The following is a 19,177-nucleotide window of genomic DNA, read 5'->3' as shown; positions in this document are numbered from 1 at the left end:
TGTAATATCAATCAGGGCTCCGTCTATGTGATCGGACTACCTAGGCTCACTAATAGTGAGGAGTGAATGGCTAAAGATTACTGTATTCACTTTTGAACCACAGCTTCCCCCATTTTGAATCTTTGGGGTGTTGTGTGCCTTAAACTAGTCTCATCAACAAACATGTGGAGATAGCTAGGTTCAAGTCTCTCAACAAACTATGAGATAGTTCCTCAACAAACATTAGGATAAGGCTCAATCCAAACTGATATGAGGGGATAGCCCATGAGGCATGCACTAGCTCAATCTAAACTGACTCGCCACTAATTAAGGATGATAAGACTCCAAGTAGACCTTCAAAGACTTGGAGGAGGAGTCAGTGTACGGCAACCATATCTTTTTTAGAGTGGTGGCTGAGAGGAAAACCTTATCCCTTAATAGCAAGGCGGGCTTATTCTTTTGGTCCACTAAGTGTTTGTACTAGGTGGGAAGGCGGTGATTTGAAATGTTAAAAGGCTTTAAGGTCTTTCACAAGGGCCAACTTTACTAATTGAAGAACTCAAAAAAGTTCTTTGACTTAGTCAGAGGCCGACCACCCAGGAGGCAAGTGAAAGGGTGGTTGGTGTGGGAATCTTTAAGGAAAGGTTCCCGACGGAGCAGAGGGAAGTAGGCCGTCATACACAACTTCAAGAACTAAATGGGCCCATAGAAGTTACTGAAGGGTTTCTTCATCAGTGACGCTGTCACGCCATTATAGAGACGACACAAAACATGGTCTCCTAGGCTATTTGGTTGCCACAGAAGAGAAACTGGGTGATCCTCAGGTATAGTTACACAGGCTTCTCACCTTCTAGGGCCAAGATCTATTGCTCAATAAGATCCAGATTAAGACCAGATACTCCGTAAGGGTGACAGGCTTGTCGACCGGCTTCTTAGAGAACAACTCCATGATCTTCGTATAGGAGCTAGTGCCCTTAATCTTGCTCTCCAATTTAGCTAAAAGGTTGATGTAGGAGTCATGCTTCTCAGGGATTATGTAGAAGTTTTCCTCCTCGGTGATAGGCAACCTCAGGTACATGAAGATGTCCCATATGTGATGGACATAGGACTTAGCTTGAAGATGAAGGTGTTGTAGCTCGGAGCCTAAAAACTCAGAAAAGGGCTGTCAATAGGTCGACCAAAATGTTGACATCAGCCAAGAAAGGCTGGATAAGGTCATAGAGACCTATCTCCTTCCACTAGTACACATGGGTCTACTTCAAGCGTCTTACCCAATTGATTCAAGCATGAGGAGACCGGGGCCAGTTCCTAAGCTTTCGGCAAGATGACTTGGGAAAAGGTAAGGTCGTCCAAGCTGGAATTAAGTTTCGGACTGAGGTTAGTGATCATGGATTTAACTGGGTGCGGGCAGTCACTTTAGACAAGTTAGGCGAAAAAGTCAAGCACTTGACGTTGCTCTTGTTAGAGATTTGGAAACTTTAAGGAGAAGTATTGAAAAGACAATGAATAGTTAATATATATCCCTAATAAAACAGAAGGGCTAAACAGGAGAGGTAAAGAGCTTACCAGAAAGCGATGGAATCGTGGAACAAAGAATTCTCCTGTAGTGAAAATAAAGAAATATTAGAATGAGGACCTAATCAAGGGGAAATTAGGGTTTTTAACAAAAAAAGTATACCGTTACCAATCCATTGAGTAAGGAAACAAGATTTTAGGTAGCGGCCAAGGAATCAGGCAAGCTTTCGGTGGATGTGGAAGACGGAGTAGCAGTAGAGGCAGCAACAAAAGTGGAGGAAGCCATTTATGAGCAAAGGGAAGATTGGAGCAAGGGAAGTAAAAGCTTGAATGTCAAGAAATGGCATAAAGGGCAAGAGAAGTGACAAAAAAATAAGTTTATATTAACAAAGGATGCTCAGAGATAAAGCGACGATTTAGTTTTTTCAAATATACCATGTGGCTTATGTTATCAACCACTGGCATGCGGGGGGCATTATTTAGATCAAAATATAAAACGTCACTCAAATAGGTCACATGGCTAGTTAGGCTGAGTAATTGAAGAGTCAGGCCTAATCTGAATAAAGGGGCTGGCCCTGAAGCTTAATAAAAGTCATGATAGAACAAACATGTCTAAATCCTGCTAGTTACAAAATTTAGACTGTTGGCACATGAAGACATGATCCCAAGTCATTTTGAAATCCACGGACATCGTGCCCAAGTATCTCGATGAGACGAACTGATTATCAAAAATGGAGAACGCGGAATAAAGATCATGCTATGAGTTTCGCGAGATTCTTGATTTTTCAACAAAACTTTCTAGGTTGTAAGGAAGAGGCTACCACCACTTTGACATTATAAATAAAAGACAAAGACACAAAAGAAGGGCAGTCAACACTCAACCAACGACTCACATTTTTACACCTTTTAGCCTTTGGTTTTATTAGTTTAGTTTTACTTTCAATCTAGAGCTGTAACATTTTGCATTTCAATAAAAAAAATCAAACACTTGTTCTACCAAAATTTTGTATATTTTTTACATCTGAGTGAACTGTAGTAAATGAGCTCGGAACCCTTTTGTTATTAATTAAGACTCAGCGTCTCTAACACGCTTGGTATTTGTTGTTCACACCAAGAACATGTTTTAATAAGGATTGAGCATATAGATGGCAGTGTTAACAAGTTTTGTTAGTAAATTGACAAATAATATTAATAAAATAACAAGTTAAATTTTGGTTTCAACAAGTCATCAATATTAAACATATAGAGGGAAGTGCTAACAAGTTTTGCTGTTGAATTAATAATTAATATCAGTGAAATAATAAGTAATATTACTAACAATTTTACTTAGTCTTGGTTTGAAAGTTTGTGTTATTTTATATATTATATTTGACATCATATAATTAATAAACACCATTGGCTTGGTGGTTATTAAATTTTTGGTGCACTAAGAATTTTGGGTTCAAACCCCTGATGATATTTGATGAATTAATTTTGCTGATCTAGTCAACGGAGGATTATTTTTTATAAAATATTCCAAGTACATTTTGGTTTTTTCTCTAAGAAACAAAATTTCAATTTAATTTTTAGTTTTGTAGAATAATTTTGGAATTTTTTTGGAAATAATTTGAAATTATGTCACGCTTGTCCGATAATGAAATTCTACCCGGATAAAAGTGCTTGGCCTGAGAGGAATAAATTCCAAAATACTGCCGATTTCCACAAAAGGGGCGGAACAGTTGCCCCAATAATATCTGATCCAATACTGACCGTCCGCTCGTATTCTTCAGTTTTTCACTGACCTCAAGTTCTGTCTCGCTGGTTTCAGGAACACGACCAAAACCCTAACCCTAATCATAATCCTGCGAACCGCATCCGTCCATGGCCTCGGATGCACATGGCTCCCGTCGTAAGCACCGGCGCTCATCTTCCCCCGAAGAAGTTGAGCGATCCTCTAAGCGTCACAAGCACCGGCACCATGGCAACCGGCATCATCGGCACCGCCACAGTGGCAGGAAACGCGAAGAAGAGCTTGAACTTGATGCTGAAACTGTCGATAAGGTTCCTTCTCCTACTCTTGCCCCTAATTTTGATCCGAAGGTCCCTAGGCTTGATGATGATGTGGAGGAGGGTGAGATTCTCGAAGAGGAGGGTTCCGGTGGCCGAGATGGTGACGTTGGAAAAAAGCATACGGAGTCCGATGTTGAGTCTGGTGAGATTATGGCCACGGGAGGTCGAGGTACTCGATCTGATAATTCAAATCCAGTAAGTTTTGATCGAATTTATTGTTTTCTTTATCTTTTCTACTTTTCGCAACTGTTTGGTTGCTGAGGAAGTGGAGATTCTGACACTATAAGTTCAAAGAACTTGTTTTCTTGTTCGGTTTTGTTTTCGTTTGCGAAATTCAATATTAATTTCTTTGTGATTGGTGGTATTTCATTGAATCCACTTCCTGGTAACCAAACAAGGCTTGGAGTTTGTTTTTTTTAAACTGAATAATGAATTATTGATTCATGAGAGTTTGGTAGAATACCCTGTCAGTGTCTCATAGCCATGTAGAACCCGCTTGCACTACACGAACATGAGTGAATTGCAAAAGAGGTCTCTCTAGGCGTTTCAGTGAAGACTGATGGCTTACGGTTAATTTGTAAGAGCTGGTTACGTGTCCTTTTTTAATTTTACGTATTGACTGATATAAATGTGTTTATGTTAACGTTCATTTTGCTTTAACTTAACTACTTACGCGTTGGGACCTGTAACATATGCACATAATTATCTCTTGTTCTGAGCAGGTACATTGCACTGAAGAGATGTTGCATCGAAAAGATGCTGTTCCTTCTAAAGAGACGGTAGGGAGCAATGCTAAAGGTTTAGAAACTGATAATGAGGATATTAACAATGGTAGATTTGTTAGTCCAGGATTGGATGGAGATGCTATTTGCCATCAGAGACATACTGGTTATGACAGAAATGAGGTTGATGGTTCTTCTACTCATTCAAGTGCCGAGTCTCTGGATGGTAAGCATGCTAGAGCTAGTTCAGTTGGTTTGGGCAATGGGTATTTGGATCGTAAATCTTCCAAAGAGGATAAATGGCAGCATGGGGAGCTCAGATGTTTTAGAGGAAATGAGAAGCTAAAAGGTGACTATGATAATGAAGACCTGGAGGTTACTGGAGGCAAAGCTAGGATTCATAGAAAAAACTCCTCCCCTGAAAGTGGAGGAGGCAAATATAAGACCGGGGAAAGCTCACCTAACTATAGATGTAGGAGTCAATCTAGATCAAGTGGTCATACTCATACTGTAATAGAATATGCTCATTACAGGAGAAGGAATGATGAGGAAAGAATAGAGGATCATGGCAGGGAGCGTGAACATGTCAGTAGAGATTTAATGGTAGGTGATAGAAGGGAGCACAGTTCCAGTTACTACAGTCGAGAGGCCCGAGACAGAGAGAGAAGCAAGGACAGGGAGGGGGATAGGGACCTAAGAAGGGAAAAGGAACGAGAAAGGAGTCGGAATAGGGAGGATGACCGTGCACATAGGAGGGAAAAAGAACGTGAAAGGAGTCACGAGAAGGACAGAAGGGATGCTGAAAAAGATAGGAGCAGGGGAAGAGAGGTGGACAGGGATAGAAGAAGAGAGAAGGAGCGAGATAGAGATAGGAACTGGGAGACAATGGCTGAGCGGGAGAGAAGGGATAGGGAAAGAGAGAGGAGCAGGGACAGAGCAAGGGTTGGAGAGAGAGGTAGAGTCCGGGAGAGTGAAAGGGATGATAAGCATCGAGAAAGAGATAAGATTAGGGACAGAGAGAGGCATAAGGATAGAAACGCCCTTGATAAAGATAAATATCTGGGTAATGAGCATGGTAATGATAGCCGGGACAGAGATGTACGGTCTAGGCATTCAAGACATGAAGAAGCGGAAAGCCATCGGGAGAGAAAAAGAAATTCTGAGTCTGTGAAAGCTGATAACCCTCTGGACAGGTATTTATATTTTCATATGTGAAGTGTCCAAAAAAAAAAGCTCTTCTCTTATTTCTTTGTTTTTATTTTGGGAATACCTCACTTCGTTGATTTTTTTTTTCCTTTGAACACAGAGGTGAGGATGAACAAGATGACTTAGATGAGATGGTTGCATTGCCATTTGCTGAACAAGAAGAAGAAGATTTCAATAGAATTAAGGAGGAGAGTAGAAGGAGAAGGGAAGCAATCTTGGAGAAATATAAAAAGCAGCAACCACTGCAGCATCAACAAGCAGAACAAACTTATGAAAGTACAGAAAAAGGTTCCCCCCCCTTTTTTACTCTTTTTTTTTAAATTTTCTTTATTTGCCTTAGTGATGTTCTGTTGAAATGATCTAAGAATGTGTGAGACTTAGTACAGATGATGATACTTAAATAAATAGGGTCCTGAAGTTTGGATGATATGTGTGCAACATTTTTGTTGTTTGTTCCCCCCTTATTTGCTTACTATTTATTCTGTGTTTGCCATTGTGGGTTACTTTCCATACTAAAGCGTACATTTTGAACTATGATTAGATAAGGATCCTGTGAACATTCCGGCTGCTGTTTCTGAAGCTGCTGATTCTAAGAATGATGGTGTTGATGTTTTTGAAGCGGAAACATCTTTTTCTGTTGGTAAATCTCCTCGAGAAAATGGAAATGCTGCATCTGAAAAGATCCCTGGTGTTGCTGGGGGCTTGGGAGAGGGTACTCCAAAGGTTTGTTCATTTGTTATTGTGTATGTTGGAAAAATGTCATAACTATATTGGATTTCTGGTCAAATCCTTTTTGAGCTATTTTGTTTTGAAGCTTATTTATAACATTTACAGAGTGAAAGATCTGATGACAAGTTTTGTGATGACATATTTGGTGAGACACCAACGGGAGTTCGGAAATCGGTAGGTGTTTGGTTAACTTGTTGTGTTTTTATAATGACAGCCATTTTTTTCCCACTCAAGCTATCAGGTCTCTGGGTCCATATTAAGTAATGATATTGCTTTACAAGTAATAGCACTTCTTGCAGGGAATGGCATTATGGCATTTTAAAGTTATTAGCTGATGCTTATCAAAATAGGATGTTATAGATAGTGAATAGGTATTTGAAGTTCCATAACTTGTCCACTCTCAATAAAAATGAAATAAGTAAAAGCTTAATGCATTTGCATGAGTGGTGTGAATATTTTAGTTACTGATGATTTAGGAATTGTGATTTGGGGAAAACTTAGTTTATATACTTATTGAACATTTAATTTTAAGAAGCCTGTTGCTTATCTACAACATCTTTTCAAACTTAAATGTATTATTATTAATTTGTATTCAGTGTGATGGGTGATTTTAACTTCTGGGCGGTAATATGATTCAGATAATCTTTAGTAGCCACTGGATTTTGTGGTTGAATGTGTTTGTTACATTTTCTTGCGAGATTTGTGGATTTCATGTTCTTAGTTCCTAAAAGAAATGGGAATAGAACCTAGGAATTTTGTAAGACTATGAAGCAGAGTAACATGAATGGTTCCTATTTCTTAACCCTCCCTCTTCTTTCATACTATCTATTGAGAATTTGTATTCGTGTGTTGCAGGGCAAAGGGGATGGATTGCGTGTTGATAGAGGTGGATTGCATGACAATTGGGATGATGCAGAGGGGTATTACAGTGAGTATCACATTTAATTGCACGTAGCTGTGTTAATTGTAATCTAATTGTTGCTTCAAGTATTAACTACTTGTCGTGGCCTTGTGCTGGCTATGCACCCAGGCAAGGTCGTATCTATACATTTCTAAAAGCAAATCCAGATACCTTTTGCTACAAGCTAGGATTCATAATTCAGAATTGCGAAAACGATCCAAGAATGCCATACTGACACTTCTCGCGCTTGCAGTAACAAAATTTTTGTTGATGAGAATATGTTTTATCAATGTGATGTGCAAAGTCTCCTGGAAGTACTAGAAATCCTAAAAGTTTTTGGCCTGTCTTTTGTGTTGGAGATATGAGTCTCATTGTCATTTATGAATTTTGCGGCGTATTATAATTTTTATATTTTATTTTGGTTTTTTAGTTTATTTTCCATAACAATTTAGGATTCACAGTCAAGAATTGATAAAATGCCAAAGAATGCTTAATTCTTTGCTGATGAATTTCTAGTGATCTGTTCGGGTATATTTTGTCAACATGATGTGGGAAATTTCCTGAAATGATTTGAACTCCCAAAGATGTTGGCCTTTTTTAAATTATGCTGGTCTGTTGTACATCTGTTTTTCTGGTTTTAGTATTGGGTGTTAATGTTTCAGTGCTTCCACAGGCTATCGTTTTGGTGAAATACTTGATGGTCGATATGAAGTTATAGCAGCTCATGGTAGAGGTGTCTTTTCGACAGTTGTTCGTGCAAAGAATCTAAAGGCTGGTAATGGTGAGCCTGAAGAAGTAGCTATAAAAATTATTCGTAATAATGACACTATGTGAGTTATAATGATTCCCTTGTATCCTTAGAAAATATTTTGCATTTAACTAATGGCTCTGTTGCTCATTGTCATGTGTGTAATGTGGCACAGGTACAAGGCTGGTATGGATGAGTTGGTCATACTAAAGAAATTAGTAGGTGCTGATCCAGATGACAAGCGTCATTGTGTTCGTTTCCTTTCAAGTTTTAAGTACAGGAATCACCTTTGTTTAGTTTTTGAATCTCTTCATATGAATCTGCGTGAGGTTTTAAAGAAGTTTGGTCGCAATATTGGCCTTAGGCTAACAGCTGTGAGAGCATACGCAAAACAACTTTTTATTGCACTGAAGCATCTTCGGAACTGTGGTGTTCTTCATTGTGATATAAAGCCAGACAATATGTTGGTATGCCTAAAATAGCTTTCGTATTTGGTTTGTTGCTATAAAAGATCATTTCTTTTGGTTTTTAACTAAAAATTAACATTTTTCCTCTTTCATTAGGTGAACGAGGCTAAAAATGTGTTGAAGCTTTGTGACTTTGGTAACGCTATGTTTGCTGGAAAGAATGAAGTTACACCATACCTTGTTAGTCGTTTTTATCGTGCCCCTGAAATAAGTAAGTTCCTTTCATGCATGTGCCTTATTTTCATGTTGAAGTTCTTGTGGTGTTACCAACTGTTGAATTTTTGTTTGATTTTGTGCAGTACTTGGCTTGCCATATGATCATCCGCTGGATATATGGTCTGTAGGCTGTTGCTTGTATGAACTCTATACCGGAAAAGTTCTTTTTCCGGGTCCTAGTAACAATGACATGCTACGTCTTCACATGGAATTGAAGGGCCCTTTTCCAAAGAAGATGCTTCGTAAGGTAAAAATGCTTTGCTTACCATGAATTGTTTGCTGTTGTTTGAATTTGAGCTTGAATGTTTTTATGATGAAGTGGGTCTGGTTTGTTGGTCCTATTCAAGATATGATTATGATTTGACGCTTTTGGAGAGGATGGAATTTTAATGGAGCTTATGGTCAAGCCTGAAACCCCCCCTTTTTAATTTTCACATTATTACATTACATATCCAAGCTCTAAAGGATAAATTAAAATATTTTACATTACATATCCAAGCTCTAAATGATATATTACAATTTTCTATAGTCCAAAATGAATAATTCAAATCCAAGCTTTAATCCAAAGATACAAATCTTAACCCTCATCATCATCATCATCATCCAAAAATAGAACATTTGATCCTTTGAAGTAGGCCCACTTTAATTAAAAGAAAACACAATCACATTAGTTAAAGAAGTTAGAACTTACACTTCAATTGAAAGAAAACTCAGTGTGGTTTGTAGTGAGCTGGTTAAGTTTAGCATAACATTGTTTTGGATGAAAAGAGTGATAGGGCGGAGCATTCTAATTTTCTGACCCCTTCATATTGGTGGATTTTGGCTGGGTTAAGTTCTGATTCTGATCGTTACTTGCAATTTAAGAAACCTAATTCTAGCAAGCTGTTATGTATTTATCACAAAAAATGTGGTGCATTGGTATCAAAGGAGCAAGGAGAAGCTATACTAAGAAACTACTGTTTTTTTCCGCAAAGAAATCTTTTGTTAAAATTAAAATAAATAAATGATCTGTTGGAGTTATGGGTTGATTAATCCTAGAGTTATATATTGGCAACTCCCTAAGGTAGCGTTTGGATTGGTGGACTTGGAATTAAATTTTAGATTTAAAATCTTACATTTAGAATTTTAGATTTGGGTTTGAATCCTTTATTTGGGTAGTTTAAAAAAATTTCGCATGTAAGAGTGATGAGTTGAGATTCAAAATGACAATGAAAAATCAGAAATGATGAGTTTACCTATATTTTTTAATCAATGAGAGATAAGAAAAGATATGAGAGGTATGGAGGGATCAATAAAACACGAAGAGAACAAAGTGTTTGAAGTGATTAGAATTTCAAATGATTAGGGTATAGGAGGAATTTGAAATTACAAAGGAAATGTAATGAGAGAATATTCAAATCCAAATCCATAAAATTTTGTTTATCTAAATGAAGGATTGAATCTAAATCCAAATTCTCCTTAATCCAAACACACCATAAAAGTAGGGATTTTTGATGAAATGCCTTACATATTGAAACATTGGACTTTTTAAAAAATGCCTTGTGATATGAAATGAAGGGAGTATTTATTGCTTTTTTGAAGAAAAATTATTTGTTAAATGATGCACGCTGGAATTTGAGATAGTTGTAGGAACACAAGTGAGAGGTATAACTATAGTGCTTCGTAAAAGGAAAGGGCATTTTATCACAGCCATCCCCTAAAAAAAAAAAATGAGCCTCCATTTCTTACAATCCAAACAAGGATTGGGGGGCCAACCTCCTTCCCTATCATCCAAAATCCCCCAACAAAACACATCAATAACTAACATTAGATAGAGCTGTGCAAATATGGTTTTTTTTCCCCCTCTGCAAGTGTCATATTGGAAATTTCATCCTTCAAACTCACTCCACTCTGCTTAGATCGTAGTTTTCTAGCAATAGTGTGTGACTATCTATTTTTTTTATCTAAACTTTTGCAGTTTAAAAAATAGAGTAGGAGCTCTCTCCTACCTAGCGTCACTTCACCTTGCCATCTTTAAACCTTCTAAATAAGTATTTATGAGTCTACATTTTTGCTAGTAATTGATTTCACCATACTTTTTTCAATCTTCTGGTGTGACTGTCTAATCTCATCCGTGTATGTGACCTGTACCTTGTAATGGATTTGTGGTGTTTCTGATGAAACGTATTGCTTTTATAACTTGCAGGGAGCATTTATTGATCAGCATTTTGACCAGGACTTGAATTTTCTTGCTACAGAAGAGGATCCAGTGACAAAAAAGGTGAGTTGGACCTTTTTTTTTTTTAGTATTTTAAATATTCTATTCCCAAGTTAACCATGTCATTTGTTATATAGGTGGATATGCATTTTTGAGTTTATTGATTGTGGTTTCAATTTGATTCTGTAGGCTATAAAGCGGTTGATTCTCAATATAAAGCCCAAAGATATTGGAACTATCATTGCTGGCTCTCCTGGAGAGGATCCAAAGATGTTAGCCAATTTCAAAGATCTTTTGGACAAGGTTTTTGTCCTGGATCCAGAGAAGAGGTTGACAGTTTCACAGGCATTAAGCCACCCATTCATCACTGGCAAGTGAACAATGTTGCTGATTTTGTCTGCGAAATGATGTTTGCTGATTTTTGTACATAATGACCCAATTCATAGTGATTCTAATCATTTGACATTATTTATCCTCTCTGCCCCGTCCAAGGGGTGTCAGCAACGCTTGTTGGCATGTTGAAGTGATAAAGGGTGATGTCTGATCAGGCGTACACTTTACTGGCGGTTCTTTCAGTGGAATGTACTGTTTCTATTGTAAGACAACTTGCCAATGGCAGTTTCCCCCTTCTTGTATGGCCATTGTGTAATTTAGTATATTAGTTTTTTCAATATAGTTGTATATGTACTTTGGACATTATTTTTGCAATTATATTTTATAATGGAAAATTTGATTTAGCACTTGCTTTTCTGATCTTCTGCTGAACATTGGCTGTTGCATCATGTTTTACGCTATTCTGTTGTAGCACTAGCTTTTGCAACCTTCGTTGAACCTTTTCATTCTTAGTTTTGTTACTATTTGATAAATTATGGTCCTTCTCATTTGTTGCTGTTAATGCCAGTTCATTTGTTCTTAAATTTGCTTATTTGCTTGGATTCTGGAGATGCTAATTTAATTCTTCATTCAGGAGACCTATCAATGCTGTGAGGCAACCCTCCAGTTCTTTAGATGCTTTAATGGCACTCAGGAGAAGGTACCTTGGTTTGTTTATTGGGAAAATTAATTTGACCACACTGGAATGAGTAAAAATTTACTTAAAATTCTATAGGCACTAGTAGATTAGTCACTTCTCTTGATTGTAAATTAATGTTGTGCTTGTGTGGTCTATTTAAGGTCATTGGAAAAGCCTTAATGTTGCCATTGCTAATTTGTAATGTGGGTTCGCGTACTGTGGAATCAATCTTTATGCCAGCATTATTCTATGCCTTAGAAAGTAAGTCACATGAGTGACATTGCTAAAGAATAGTGTATTTTATTGTTCTGTGGGTATTCCTTTGATTGATCAAGCTGTATAACATGCAAATTGCTTGGCATGTGGTGCATGTCCTTTTAGCTTGGAAATATAGATGTGCATGGGACGATAATTTTATTAGCTTATCCTTTAGTCCAGAATCTTTGTAGTATTTTATTTCAATTATTTCTTAAATTTGAATTTGAATTTATGCAAATCCTAATGAAATTGCGTTGCATCTTATCCATGGCCTGATCATTCCGGAGGCATTTCTACTGGAGGTGTTTGGCTGTGTTCTTGAAGGGAATTCTTATCTCAGGGGGTAATTAAATCCAGAAACTTCTGTTCAATTTACCTTGTGGTATGGGTTAAAGTTGATGTTGCCTGTATTTGATTGAATTCTCCTGGTTTTAATTACCTCTTTCTCTTTTTAGGTACAGTATCTTTGGTCCTGCTATTTTTGTAAGTATATTCATGTCCGACTTAAATTTCTCATATTGTCTGCATTTATGTGACTGATGTTCAATTGCACGAGGTTTCCTATGGTTAGTCACTCAGTTTTTATTTGTACATTTGATATCTTGTGACCTCCATGGATTCATTATATTTCAATTTTATTCATGAGCCGTGTTTCTGATGGTAAAATTTGGGTCATGTCATACATTCTTAGACCTATTTCTCTTCTGAATTCTATGTATGGCATAATGAGCTCCTTCCTCACATCATGGCTGTCTGGATTCCCCTTCAAAGATCCCTATTGTCATAGTCTGTTCTGTATGTAACTCCTTCAGACTGGACTCTTATCTCTTAAAAGGTCTAGTTTTTGCAAACATATGTCTTCTTTCCAAATCAACTGAACTGCTTCAGGATGAGCTTGTTCCCCACACTCTAAACTAGAGTAAGCCAGGAATGGTGCAGTGCCATTATATGTTTTGATCAACATTTATTATAGATGTGAAGTTACCTAATCATAAAACAATAGCTTATAAGTTGCCGCGAATGTGGATCCTTAATCTGGAACAGGAAGTAATCCATGGATAGTGATGCATTTTGGTTGACTTTTAGTGAGAGCTATATGTATGAGAGCAAAATCTAACAGATCAAATCCAAGCAGCAATTTCTTTTGTATGGATGAGAGGAAATCGGAACTTTGAGTACATTCCTTCTGATCCCCACTTTTTTCTTTTTGTTTTGAATTGGCCAAATTAGTCAAATGGTCAGGTTCATAATTCTAGTCACATTTCTCAGCCTGTGGTCTTTGACAGGACTGTTCTTTTTTGGGGATTAATGGGGAGGGTTGAACAAAACAAATGGATTAAGTGAATGGTGGTAAATATCAAAGTCAGGTAAGTGGCTGATTCCTAGATTATGCAAGTTGTCCTTTTTGTATTTGTTCCTTCAACGTTTGGTTCTCTGTCAACCAATTTCCCTAGAACTGTATTACTAGGATTGCTTATTTTTTGGAAGTATGTTCTTTCTTAAGGTCCTAACTAGTCTTGACGACATGCTTGATGCCTTGGTTATTTGGCATTGGTACACATTGGCATTTCTCTTCATTTTCCTAACTCCTTTGCATGTTGTGATGTACATAATGTAGTGCTTATTTGATTTTTTGCTGATCAAAAGTCATCTTGTCAGAAGTTTAAGCGTTAAAGGGCAACAATACCCATTAACTTATGCTCCAAGAGGACTCAGTATTCTTAAGTGTATTTTGATGAGTGCAATTTTACCCATACTGTTAAAAATAGTTGATGTTCATTAGGTTTATGAGGTGGGTCGCACAATCATGCCACGTGTCAAGCTTTGACAGTTTCTCTCTCCTCTTTTCTTTTTCTTTCTACAGTCTCTACCAATGGTCTCATCTGACTATTTCTTTTCTTCTCTCCCACATATCCTTTTCATCATTGTCATCTTGAATCTTCATCACCATATTAAATCCAACTAATTATTACTCTCTCCAAGAGATGATGCCTCCTAAGCAAGAAACCACTACTGTACATGTGACGTTGTCGAGCATTTTGGCCTTCCCTAACTGGCTGTTGCAGTCCCATGCTCCACCACATTCCCTCTTCTCTCTTCTTTTCTTTTTGTCTCTCTCTTCCCTCGACCATCCCTTTTCTTCTCTCTCGTGCTAAACATATTGCTGCAAGTTTAGTCACGACCAGTTCAATCATGCATTCTACACTTATGAACAAGAGGAAGATGAGGATCGTGGAGGGGAGTGGAGGGATGATGAAGTTGAAGACAGCTTAGTCACGTGCTCCACACTCACGCTCTTACCTCTCTCTCTCTCTCTCTCTCTCTCTCTCTCTCTCTCTCTCAACTAAGTCCTCACCCTTCTGTCTCCCTCTCCCCTCTCCTTAGGCCTCAGACTGTGACCGCTATCTTGGAGAACTAGATTCCTCAGCATCCACAATCATCCACATTTTCGTTGCACCCCCTGGTGTTCTTGCTTCTTGGTTCTCCAATCTGTTGCTTGTTAAACTCATTGTGCAAGGCCGATCTCCCTCTAACAATAAGAATACATTGCCACCTGTGATCATAAATGTTGGCAAGAAGTGCTCATCAATCGTCAATTGCGAGGAATAAGGTCTTGGGAAGCTCCATGTGGAAGTCTATAGGATGATAATGAGAGGTAAGAATAGAGAGGAAGATGGAGCTGAGGGACAAGTAGAGGGCTTGGGGTGTTGAACTTTGGGGGCACGTTGGTGGTCGTCGCCTTCTGCTTAGTCATTGTCCATTTCAAACCATTGTGAGCCCTGTTCCGACAATTCTCAATGATGATTAGAGGGAGCATGCGATGGTTGACGAAAGAGTTGAGGAGGTAGGCGTATTGGTCCAAGCATCAAATGGTTGAGAGGGAATAGACATTGATTGGAAAAAAAAGAAACGGAGAGGAGGGGAGAGGAAGTGGATGGTTGCCTATGGGAACTTGACACTGGGCATGGTTGTGGGATCCACACTACAAAACTAACGGATGTTTGCCCATTTTACCAGTTTAGGCCTAGTTCATGTAAATTTTTTTCACCTTTGTTCACATAAGGATGTTGGGTGCCTCTGGAGAAAAATATAAAGGGTATTTCTGCCCTTTAAACTAAAATTTATTTGGCAAAAGTCAGTTTAGTGATAGTTAATTATTTCAATGAAATTTGTGTGTGAATACATTTTTTCAAAACTCTTTAATAAACTGATTGTTTGGATTATATATGATGAAGAGTGCTTTTTACTATTACTATAAAGAACATTGATTTTTATGATTGGTAATTTTTGTTATACAAATAAGATATATTAAAAGTAGAAATTTTTGAAAATTGTGATTAGAGTTTTAAATTGAATGTCATATGCTATTCAGCTCCCTTATTGGCAAATGTGTTTTCCAAATGCTGGAGATCATTTTGGGCAAATGTAATTTGGTGAATTTTTGTTCAGTACTTGTAGAATGGGCTTTAGAATGAATTTTGATTACCGAAGTACCTTTCAAAAGCCTAGAATGGGTTTACCAAATAGCATGTATTTAAAGTTCTAGTTCTTTGTACCTTTCCTGTGGCATGTCAAATGCGGGAAAAAGTTGAAGTCAGAATGAGAAACAAATATTTTTGTGAAATAATGTAATTTGAGCGGTTTATTGCAAATGACATGGGCTTATGTGTCACCTTGAGATTCATCATTCTGTAACACGGAAGTTTGAAGGATAACCTAAATAATATCCACAGCTTTTTAAAAGGTTTTTTCTGGGGGCATGACTTGGTTTCTCTCTGACACCATCGCATCCAAGAAAAACGAAAGGAAAGGTGTGCCTGGTTTGTGTTTGTTTAAATAAAATTCCATTGGTCTTTTTTTATCTGAAATGCTTAAAAACTCTCGAGTTTATATCATAGAGGAGCTTAATAATATGAATAATAATGATGATTGGTGTTTAATTTTAGTTGAGAATTATATTTTTAATTTAATTTATGCTTGTATGTATAGCTTTATATCAACGTGTTTTTATATTTGAAATGTTGAATGCCCATTTTTCCTTTGTACTGGTCATTTTCAATATTTTGTAAATAAGGGTAGTAATGAAATTTTTGGTCCTCTTAAGTTTGTTTCAATTATCAATTTGGTACTTGAAATTTATACTTTATCGGTTAAATTTTTCAAGTTTCTTTCAGTTATAATGTTACTCCTGTGGTTTTTGAAACAACAATTGTCTCTAAAATTAATTCGGTTAAAGATATTGATGACTGGGCATGTATATGTGGCCCCCTTTTCCCCCCGAGAACAACGCTGATATGGGTATATTTTGTTTTTTGTTTTGTTTTTTTTTTTTTGAACTTCTGACTCTTCTTTTCTTTCAGTTGCCAAAATAATCAATTTTTTATTCGTTAATATACATGTATCTCAACTAAGTATTTTGTCACCCTTGTCAGTGTAATTTTAGCGGTATTCCCAAAAAATCAAAGAAATTAATTGTGCGTGGTTATGAAATTTGAGACTTTATCAATAAGTAGTAAATTGCAAGGATCAAATAAAGTTGAGTGACTGCAATTTCTATTATTTCTTTGAATGCACACGCAGAGTTGCAGACATTTTAAAATTGCAATATCTGAATCATTGTATCTTGCATGATACACGTAGTGTAACATAATTTGGTTGCATGCCCAAAATGATTGTTTGAGAAGCTATTCAGCGGTTCTCTCAATTTGATTCGATGGCTCCAGCCACCCTGCTCTCTCCTGCATAGGAGTCTTTTATCATCACCATTGGCATTACCTTTGCGGGATCCAGATGTTTTGCTGGAGGGAATGCTAATATATTGTCGAGTGATTAAATTTTTAACATTTTTGTATCTTTTGCACACAAGGGGAATGCCCATATAATTATGAACTTCATCCAATGGAATTATGAGCTATGATGCTGGGGTAATGGATGGTTCGATTATTTGAGAAGCTATAATCTGCTCTAATGTTTGATTAATGGATAAACCTTGAAAGAGCCCCCCGGGGGGGGGTGTTCAATAAACCTTGGGGTTTTTATTAGCACCATTTGCATTATGTTTGCTTGATCCAAATTCGAATCTCATCAAATAGAACGTGCTGCACTGCTGCTGGTATCACCAGTCTTAAAATCACCTATTTTATGCTAGTGCTCATGAAAGATGGTGCCCTTGCGTCTATTTATCTCTCAAATGCAACTATGTTATCATATGCACTTGCAAAACCTGAAACTAGGAAATGCAGCAATAAGATTATGCCGATGTATGATTCTTACGATAATGGGTCGAGGTATGGTTACCTCTGATGTTGAGGATCATTTTTATGAAGCCTGGTCTTTGACACAAGCTGTAACACAAGACGTCTGTATGTGCCTTATTTCTGGTGTTAACTGGCATCTTCCTCGTGCTCATGTAGATGGATTATTAAAACGCAAGGAAAAAAAAAAAGCACTCGACAGTGCCCTAGGATTTGTTTTTTATGTTGTAAATATTTTGGGTCTGACGAGTGTTATTGATGTTGACACATGAAAAGTGTGGCTTATTACTCGAGTTTTATATCATCTGTCGGTTATTTTGTTCTGGCTACTTAATTCAGCAATGTTATCTTGCTTGAGTGCCCTATTGTTCTGAACTTTGATTAGAGGGTCATAGTTGTATTGAAGATGAGGTGGGTGCCCTGAATTCCGACCTGTGTTAACTGTCTAGTGTCTAGGTATTATGGCAACTAGGTCTTGTGAACTTTTACTTTGTTGTGCCAATGCTTTTCTTAACTTCTTGTTCGTCCTGTTGCTGCTTCACTAAAATGTCGAGTGATTTTGTTGGGATTTTAGTCCACACGTTAATATTCGGGCATTATAGTGAGATGCTTGAATTAGAATAGAAGCTACTAGTTGTCGCTGGAAAGTTCTGGTTATCACAGTTTAAGGTGTGTTTGGTTTTTGTTCTCATTTTTTGTTTTTTAGAACTGTTTTGTAATTTATTTTATATTAATTATGTTTAAAAATAAAAAATTGAATTATAATATTCATTAATTGTGTTAATGAAATTTTTATTAATTGTCTTTTATGACTGTGGATGATAAAATTATTGAGAGGTAATTCATGAAGTTTGTATTAAATGTTTATTAAAAATATAATTTTATTTATATAAAAAAAATTAAAAATAATAGTTTCTTTTATAAATGAAAACAGGGGGATTACCAAACAAACGGGTGTTAATTAGTATTGTATTGCATTACTTACAATTGAATCAAATGGCCCCCTACCATCATCAAAGATCACTAGTAGGTTGAAACTTGAAAAATTAAAATTTTTATCAATTCATAGAAAAATAATGGAAGAATTACAGTCGGCTTCCTTTCAAGAAAGTTAATGACGGATGAGGATCAACAAAAAGTTCCATTTAAAAAAAAATGTTATGTTTTGTATTTAAATAATAATTCATTTTATTCTGTCTGTGGTTAGTGTTTTTAAAAGGCATGTAATTCTCCCAAAAAACTTTTGTATTCCAGTGATCAACGTAATGTCATCGTGTCAGAGGATCTACGGTTTCATCCAATCACCTGAACAGCGAGAATGTCGGTGGAATGAATCAGTCACTTAGACTTTCGAACGCTTTATGGGCACTCAATAAATGTGAACTAGGACTGCTTTTTCTGTCATTACAGAGAAATCAATAAATGCACTACCTACTTTGTGAGAACAGTTTACACTATTGAAGTTGAATTCTTGCATGCCACTGATGCACCAAAGCTTCCACGACTGCTACAATGGAATTTACTTGATGACCTGTACGTACGTCCTTTACGCCACCACTGATATAGGTCTTTGGCGTGGCGTGTGAACTGCCCTAAACGACTATGGTACCATTTAGGTACGACACTATTTTACTTCTCAAAATGGTCTTCAACATTGTCGTACCTCTCTTCCTTAGACTGAGGAGAATTCAAATCTTTCAATATTGTATTCCTCGATGAATTTCAATATCCTTATATGTGTTGAATCATGCGTGTACATTGGCTTCGCCTCAATGGTTGTAAAATTATGGAGTGAAAAAACTAGAAAATGCAGAAATTCTGTTCAGTTGTTAATGGTTTGTTATTTTCGGAGCTATAAATAAGAAATTTATATTTATTTTCATGCGTGTGTACTGTTATACTAATCTCCTACGTATTTGTGTA

General features: G+C 36.9%; 1 protein-coding gene across 14 annotated transcripts; it reads left to right on the top strand.

Annotated features, from left to right (window-relative positions):
- The first annotated feature begins 3,198 nt into the window (after nt 1–3,198).
- Nucleotides 3,199–19,136, top strand: LOC129322160 (uncharacterized). Of its 14 annotated transcripts, none has more exons than XR_008596205.1 (17): nt 3,199–3,738; nt 4,266–5,458; nt 5,572–5,759; nt 6,013–6,194; nt 6,306–6,374; nt 7,056–7,128; nt 7,775–7,931; nt 8,025–8,067; nt 8,188–8,316; nt 8,413–8,527; nt 8,616–8,779; nt 10,718–10,792; nt 10,919–11,325; nt 11,697–11,762; nt 12,287–12,342; nt 12,455–17,923; nt 18,509–19,136. XR_008596205.1 is itself a non-coding variant. In XM_054968259.1 (12 exons), exons 1-12 carry the CDS (start codon nt 3,355–3,357, stop codon nt 11,105–11,107), a joined length of 3,081 nt encoding a protein of 1,026 aa, XP_054824234.1. In that variant the 5' UTR covers nt 3,200–3,354; the 3' UTR covers nt 11,108–11,469. The 14 variants fall into 14 exon arrangements, 1 of the variants encoding a protein (XP_054824234.1); XR_008596204.1 differs by having other exon boundaries at nt 8,025–8,123; nt 8,214–8,316; XR_008596201.1 differs by having other exon boundaries at nt 3,200–3,738; nt 8,025–8,316; nt 12,461–12,482.
- The last annotated feature ends 41 nt before the right edge of the window (nt 19,137–19,177 follow it).

Source organism: Prosopis cineraria, unplaced genomic scaffold, assembly GCF_029017545.1.
Source record: "Prosopis cineraria cultivar Desert tree isolate PC_DT_omini unplaced genomic scaffold, ASM2901754v1 PC10, whole genome shotgun sequence".
Classification (NCBI taxonomy): domain Eukaryota; kingdom Viridiplantae; phylum Streptophyta; class Magnoliopsida; order Fabales; family Fabaceae; genus Prosopis; species Prosopis cineraria.
The sequence above is the reverse complement of the archived record's forward strand: the minus strand, read 5'-3'. Positions and strand labels throughout refer to the sequence as shown.

Coding starts and splice junctions, on each gene's coding strand:
- LOC129322160 (XM_054968259.1), top strand. CDS start 3,355: ATGGCCTCGGATGCACATGGCTCCCGTCGTAAGCACCGGCGCTCATCT. Junction 3,739..4,265: donor GATCTGATAATTCAAATCCA/GTAAGTTTTGAT, acceptor TGTTCTGAGCAG/GTACATTGCACTGAAGAGAT. Junction 5,760..6,012: donor TTATGAAAGTACAGAAAAAG/GTTCCCCCCCCT, acceptor AACTATGATTAG/ATAAGGATCCTGTGAACATT.